The sequence below is a fragment of the Pieris napi genome, chromosome 10 (assembly GCF_905475465.1).
Source record: "Pieris napi chromosome 10, ilPieNapi1.2, whole genome shotgun sequence".
NCBI lineage: Eukaryota > Metazoa > Arthropoda > Insecta > Lepidoptera > Pieridae > Pieris > Pieris napi.
In genome coordinates this window covers 40,305-47,817 of record NC_062243.1, presented here as the reverse complement: position 1 = coordinate 47,817, position 7,513 = coordinate 40,305, and the positions used below count along the sequence as shown (strand labels likewise).

At 41.1% G+C, this 7,513-nt stretch overlaps 1 protein-coding gene across 4 annotated transcripts; it reads right to left on the bottom strand.

Moving 5' to 3' along the window:
• Positions 1 to 2,766: 2,766 nt before the first annotated feature.
• On the bottom strand, positions 2,767 to 5,257 carry LOC125053353 (protein ST7 homolog). Of its 4 annotated transcripts, none has more exons than XM_047654690.1 (4): positions 5,079 to 5,257; positions 4,844 to 5,029; positions 3,698 to 4,066; positions 2,767 to 3,626 (listed from the first exon to the last, which is right to left on the bottom strand). In XM_047654690.1, the coding sequence occupies exons 2-4, from the start codon at positions 4,994 to 4,996 to the stop codon at positions 2,865 to 2,867; spliced, it is 1,284 nt and encodes a 427-aa protein (XP_047510646.1). In that variant the 5' UTR covers positions 4,997 to 5,029; positions 5,079 to 5,257; the 3' UTR covers positions 2,767 to 2,864. The 4 variants fall into 4 exon arrangements, with proteins under 4 accessions (XP_047510646.1, XP_047510645.1, XP_047510644.1 ...); XM_047654689.1 differs by having other exon boundaries at positions 4,844 to 5,010; XM_047654688.1 differs by having other exon boundaries at positions 4,844 to 5,257.
• Positions 5,258 to 7,513: the final 2,256 nt, after the last annotated feature.

Here is a 7,513-nt window from a genome sequence, read left to right as displayed (position 1 = left end):
CGAGACATACTTATATTAATTTTATTAAGGAAATACTCACCCGCACCGGTTTAGTGGTAGCCGAAAAGCGATCGGAAGGCGCCGACTCGGCCGTGGAGCGAACTGGAGCGCTATCTGGGTCAGGGGGACCCGCGGAAGCGCAGCGTGGCGCGGGCGGCGGCGGCGGCGGATCTGGCGTGCGGCACCGTCGCACCGGCAGCGCCAGCAATTGGCGGTACAGTTCCAACTCGTGGTAGAACTCGGGCGAAGGAGGACCGGCGGCTTCGGGCGGTCGGCCCGCGGCCACCTCGGCGGTCAGCCCGTTGAGCACCAGGCGGCGGGCCGCCATCTTAGCCCGCCGCCTCACGTTCGATTCCTCGCAATACAATGAATTCCACCTAGTACTGAAGTTGTCGTAAAAAGCCCCCAATACGGATTTTTCATATTGAACAATTTCAACGTTCAATAATAAATAGATGTTAATTCCGCTAAAAAATCACACACTTTTATCGTCACGGTTGAAACTCTATGTATGAATTGATGGTTTTATCTTCTATCTATCTTCTGATCATATTTTAATGAAAGTCGTCAAAGGGCAACAATGAAAATTAATTTTATCGGAATACTGACATTTATTTATTTATCAAAACTAGTTAAAATCGGCTTTTACTAGTTTGTTGATAGTGATGTTATAATACTAAAAGTAGTAAATACTTCAATAAACTCAGCGCACCATCAATTCTCTAACGAATAAAAAGGGATTACATTTTGCCTTTTACTTCCAAAATCATTAAAGACTGACTAACAAACCATACACTGAATTTCGTAGCTGATTAAAATTTTGCTCCTTGGACAGCTTTCTTTTATATTATGATTATTGTTAAAAGTAAATCTGTTAGAGTCAGTTCTGTAAAATATTGAACTTTGAAGCTCATAGTGTCTATTTCACATATTTAGGGAAAGTATTCACAAAACTTCACCATCAACGGTAGTGCGTGTTTTAATCGTGTCGTCAGCATGGTCGCAACAAACAATACACAATATTTCCCGCGAAAAGTTTAAACGCGTCGAAAGCCCCTCAGCGGACACTGGCGTCCGCGGCGAGTGGCAGGCGCGCACTGAGCAGATGAACCCTGAAGCAGAAAAGCTCTGTCGGCAAAGCGCAGTTGAAAAGCCAGCTTAACCAACTCACTAACACTAAACAGCTGTAAATGTGCAGCTTTATTTAATACTATTGTATTTCTTATCTTATCACCTGTTATTTCAATATTTTTGGTTTGTTTTGCGCAAATCAAATAAATCTATGACGATTTTATATAATTACTAATTATTATTAGTTTTCAATAGATAAATCTAATATTTTCTGAATTGATTTTTAAGTCACTGAAACGTGACGTACAATGACTCGATAATTGTTTTAAATTATCATCATATTATATTTTTAAAACGTTGCTGTAGTTGAGTATGAAATAAGATTTAGACCGTAGTTCCTTCTTTAATATAGAAGTACAGCATAGGAATCGGACAAGTGGGTCTTTTAAACTCAATTTTCTTCGAAATATTGATTATATGAACGTTGATAATATTCACATTACGTCTAATGAGAAATGAATTATAAAGAAAAAGAAAGAAAAAGAAAGAAAAAGAAGACAAAAAATGGATGCAAAAAAAATGAATAAAACATATCTGCAAGTCTGCAAGTACACACTTGCAGATCTCCGAAACTACTACATTATGGTTTCGGGATCTTCAAATTCAAAATTCAAAAATCATTTATTCACGTAGGTAACACAATGTACACTTGTGATTCGTCATTAAAGAAATACATATGAATGCTTCTAATTTTACATTTACTGCCAGTTCTCAAATCAAGGGCGTAGAACGGAAGAGAAGAACTGGCAATAAACTCTCCGCCACTCTTTTTAATCGCCATGTTTTTTTTTACACAACGTTTGTAAGGAGCTGCAACCATTACACCATGTTCCACATGACATCTTAAGTAATTAATAATAATAACATAAATTAAAAACAAAGACTTGTCCCCTATCAGCAGGAGGCATGGTGAAATAGGAGCACGTACTTACTTCACCAATAAAGCGGATTTTGTTCAGTGTAACATATGTTTATTTATATTATCACCCCTTTTTCGAAGGAGAACAAGTACAAGTAAGGCATATACCACGGCTCTCCAATTGGTACGGTTCTGACCTCTCCCACGCTTCATCCACATTCATGCTCGTCGGTAAACTTGTCTTTCTCTAGTGATTTGATATGTTCGACAACGCTTACCCAATCCGATTACACCATCTACGCTTGACTTGTATTGACCTACTCGTTAACCGATTCTCATTCATCCATCCTACATGACAAATCCTACCACCAAAGCATTCCCTATCGTATCGTTACATTCTCATTTCCACTGTATTTGTTCCACTCGAATGCAACGCTCCATTTACTCTATTTTCAGCATTCAGTCGTCTTTCTTCAGCGTCACACTTTCCATCCGAAGTAAACCTACAGCCCAAGTACACGAACTTATCCACTTGTTCGCCTAGTCCTATTGAAACCTCTTTCAAATACCAAAGATTTTGTTTTTCCTATGTTCAATTTCATCCTCTTAACACTCAAAGCTGTTTTCAAAACTGTAACCAGCTGCTACAATTCCTCTACTGAAGACCCAAGTATCACCGAAGGTGATCGACTGACCAAATTCTGAAGCCAATCTATAGCCAATAAAGCCAGTATTACTTTAAACTGGAATTATTAAGACAAATGTAAAACCAAATGTAACTTTAAAGTTATTTATTTCTTAGGACTATCAGAGTACAAATAAATAATTACGTAAGTATTTACAATATCTAAAGCGTATCGGAGATCGTTTTCGACTAGAGCGCGGAGAGAACTCCCCGCGGGTCGAGCGTTATCGTCAGAGTCGTGAGCACGCAGAGCGCCACCCCCAGGGGCACCAGCGCCGGAGCTCCTCGGGCTCCGACGGCCGAGCCGTGGTGCGGCGGCAGCAACTCGCGGTCCACCGCCCGGGCCGCCGCGCTCAACGGCGGCGGAGCCCGGGGCCTCACCGTCGCCGCCAGCAGGCGCAGCGCGGGGTCGGCGCGCCGCCAGTGCCGCAGGTGCCAGAAGGCGTACGCCAGAGCCTCGCTGTCGCCGCGCCGCACCACGTGCTCGGGCGGAAGCGTCAGCGAGCGCATCTCGAGCAGGTACGCGGGCACGTACGGGTTGAACTCGATGGCGAGTCGCAGCGCCTCCGTCGCCGGCGGCTCGGGGCCGGTGCGCGCGCGCAGCAGCGCCGCCGTGTACAGAGCCGTCGCCGTCGGCGGCGCCGCGGCGTCCTCGCAGCGCGCCAGCACCGCCTGCGCGTCGGCGTACGAGCCTTGCTCGAGCAGCACCTCGAGGAGATTGTCGCGCACCTGCAGCGCCTGGGGCGCTCCGCCCGCCTCGCGCCACAGCTCGCGGAAGAGGCGCGTGGCGTCCTTCAGGCGGCCGAGGCGACGCGCGCACATGGCGACGCGCCGCTTCACGTGCGCGAGCAGCGCCGCCTCTCGCCTCGCGGCTCCGCCGGCCCCGGCCGCCGCCGAAGCCCTCAGGGAGGCCTCGCCGGCGCGCCACGCCCGCCGCAACACGCGCTCCGCCTGCACGGCTCGGGGTTTGAATGCGCGCGAGCGAAAAGGCGAACGGCGTCGAAAGCGGCGATCGCTCTCACCTCCAGGACGGTCGGCGCGTCCTCCTCGGCGAGCAGCAGCAGCGCGGCGGCGCAGTCGGGCCGCAGACGCAGGGCGGCGCGGGCGGCCGCCACGCGCGCCGCGGGCTCCCGCTCGCGCCAGGCGCGCGCCAGCGCCTCGTCGGCTCCGCCCCAGGCGGGCGCGGCGGCGAGCCAGGCCTGGTGGTCCTGGGCCGACAGGTTCATGTCGTAGTAGGTGAGGGGCGCGGTGCGCGCGGCGGCCCAGAGGCGCGCGTACTCGGCGCCGCGCAGGAGGGCCGTGGGGTTCCGCCACACCTTGCACTCGCTGCCCTCCGGAGACCGCGTCGCGCCCCACGAGCCCCAGCCGGCCCAGACGGTCGAAAGCGACATCTGGTAAACAATTTTTAAACTTGACAATTATTATGCTAAAGAAAAACTAGATCAATTCCAAATATGCGGATTTGAGTTAAGAATGTGAAATGAAATGTGATATAATGTGGCTGGATAAATGCTTTTTTTTCTTATTTCTTCTATTAATGACAAATTTATTATTATACAACTAAAACTAAAGTTCATTATTAAATAGTTACTAAAGTGTTGTTCCATCACCAATAACAATTGCAAAGAACAAATATAATAAAATTTTAAAATTGCATATTTGTATTTCATAATGTAGTTAACCTTTATTATTGTTTAAATGTATGTTGAGCGCATGTATTGTGTTTTTGTATGTCATGTGTTCTCTGTAAGTGCTAAATTATGTTAGTGTGCCTTTTTAAAAACAAAAATACTGAGAAAGTAAACAAATCATGATTTGTGATGAGCTAGAATGAGATTACTTCTAAACAAAGAGAAGCCAATTGTGATAAAATAAATTAATATCTGCTAAATACTTTGTAGTGGTCTCATGGTGCAGACGTCCCATATTTATATATTCACTACTTATGTGTTAGGGTACTACTATAGGGCTCAGTTCTCAACCTTTCATATATATATTACCTAGTGCAGTTTGATAATACATACATTACATTAACTATACAGATACTCCTGACAGTTTACAGTCCACTCGCTGGCAATCTGTATAGGTACTACAAATGATTTTTCTCAGTAAATGGGTTCACTTAAATAAAAATTTATATCCATTCCAGTAATAGTTACAAAATTTACCCATTTTACCTGCTCTATGAACGAAGTGCCATATTTCCTAAAATACCACCATTCAAATATCAGAATGAGGCCGGAAATAAGAGATGATGTGCCGGTCAAAGCCACATAAAATTTTGGGGTTAAGGCTCCTAGAAATGTAGACGAATCCCACATAATGTTGTGATTTCCTTAAATAAAACAGATAAACTAAATATATTAACACGTAAAATGTATTCATTTCAATTCAACAGCTTACATAAGTATTTTTATTGCCTATGTATTAATAAATATAATTTGGTAATCATCATCTTTATGTGTTTGTTTAAAATTATTTGAATTTGGTTGAAAAATGAAAACTCTATTTTAACATGACACTATAAGTATAGTCGTATTTTTAATTAGACGAAGCCAACTGACAGTAGCTAATGTCACTTTGTAAAATAATGTTGCCATATTTAAAGTAATTGTGATGCGTTCAGTTCTTGTTCAATCAGATGAATGAACAATGTGTGTGAATAGTTAATCATTTCAAACAATAAAAGAATATTATTTCTATTTCAAAATTGTATAAAAGTGCTCTGATATAAGTTATGTACTAGTACTAAGTAACTACAATCAGTTTTTTAACGTCTTATTATAAAGCGCGACGCGGCGACTAGTGCCATCACCGATCATTAATTCAGGGGTTTTTACTTTGTCACAACACTATTTTTATTTAATTAAAAACTGACAACACCGTAAACGTCAGTTGACTTCGTCTAATTAAAAATACCACTATAGATCACTATACTATACAGTATACAAATTACAACTATGAACTATACAAATATACAATACAATATACATACACATTATACATACTCACATACTCACAGAATACTATTACTTCTAGCGAAGAAGAACAACAACTTCATAGTAAAAAAATGCTTACAGCAGCGCTCCAGTTAATGCCATCGGTACTATCGTATGGCGCGAGAATTTAAAATACAAGTACAAAATTTTTAAGGAATAATTTCATGTAGAGATCATGGATGTTTCATGAGAGAGATCACAACACAAAAGCGTCAGTTTTGCACTGGAGTCTCTTCGAAATTGATGATTATACAGCACAATCAGGTTTTTTGCAGTATCTCTCTTTTCAGCAAGAACTATTTACGATAATTCAAACACTGAACTTTTGTAAATGAATCGGGCGGTAGAAAATTTAAAAATAGAATTTCTATGAGGTAATTCACCCTTCTCACTCTCTCTTAATCGCTCTCTATCGCTCTCTCCCTTTTAAAAGATTGTTAACGTTGAATATTATTAATAATTTTAACTAACAATAATATCGCACCTTCAGAATAGTAGTGACTTAACTCAAAAATCTAAGAAATTGAGTTACGGTCATAGAGGGTCACTAAAAGGTACGCACTTTTAGGTGAATAATAAAGAAGCGGCGTTTTTATGTTAGAATAAAGATTACGATACTTCGGTCTCTTTCGCACTGCCTACCTCTACCCGCGCCGCTCGGATCGGTAGCGACGCAATCAGTGATGCATCAAACAAGTCGTCGCAAGTTTATTAGTGAACTGACCTAAAACGTAATAAGTCACTTGTGTACTGAACAAACGGGTAAGTAAACTTCTCAATCTTCAGTATAAGAGAGACTCTTTTTTATATTAGGTCTTTTTATTACCGATTTTGATTTTTACATATAGGACTAATTGTAATTAGGTCCCTTTAATACTTAAAACTAAGAATAGTGACAAGGACTAAACAGAATTGAGCCCCTTTTATATAAAAAAACCAAGGACTTCAATACATTTTACATCAAAATGTGTCATTACTACACTAATTTGCCGACAAATAAATAAGCTATTTTATTAAATGAGTCCTTATAATTATATAATATGGGTGTTTTTATGTTCCTTAATAAGATTTAGGACTCTGTATTTCCTAAATACCGAATACTTAAACTATGTATATTAGTAGACCTGTTTGTTTCAGATAAGAATAAAAATGAAGAGAAGAGCAGACTTAATATTTGAGAAATTACAAATAAATGAGCAACAAGAGGTTATTTCTTTATGTTTACATTACACTAATTGAATTTAGTGGTTTTTCGAACAGTTATCGTAATTATCTTAGACGTTTTCAGGTGGACGTAGTACCATGCAATTACAAAAATGTAAGTTGGCCCTTGGACCAAATGCGGAAATCTAGTGACGCGGCTTGTAATTTTATATACCTATTCCTTGTTTCTATTTATTAGATATTGTTTTTACGGAAATGCATCACAGTAAGTAGGATATGAAATGTTTATGTTTTTGTGCTTTATCGTTACAGGATAAAATTAATAAAGAGAACATTCCTCATTCTATTGAGCAAAGAAAACGAAAGTTGACTTAGGTAACTAAATGTTAATGTGTTTTCCTAATTTTTTATTTTTCCCATAACTTTCTTTTTAGTTTTATAACTAAGTAGGTACGGTAAGTAAGTACACCCAGCTTTAAGAAGGTTAATAGTGGTTATGATGTTTACAGAATGAGTATGAAAGCGATACCTCTCGGCCATCTAGTCCATCAATAATAGAAGGCACACCTGAAAAAAGAGTGCTGTTATCAAATCATGCACACGAACTTTGCGATGGCAAAAGAAACATACCTAGGGTTGGTCTCTCATTACGTAAATCATTATTTAATGCCATGA

Excerpts from the sequence above, each read along its gene's own strand:
- LOC125053353 (XM_047654688.1), bottom strand. The coding sequence starts at position 4,996 with ATGTGGGATTCGTCTACATTTCTAGGAGCCTTAACCCCAAAATTTTAT. Across the intron at positions 4,067-4,843 it reads TCATAGAGCAGGTAAAATGG|ATGTCGCTTTCGACCGTCTG; the intron begins GTAAATTTTGTA and ends ATTGTTTACCAG. Across the intron at positions 3,627-3,697 it reads ACGCGCCGACCGTCCTGGAG|GCGGAGCGCGTGTTGCGGCG; the intron begins GTGAGAGCGATC and ends CGAGCCGTGCAG.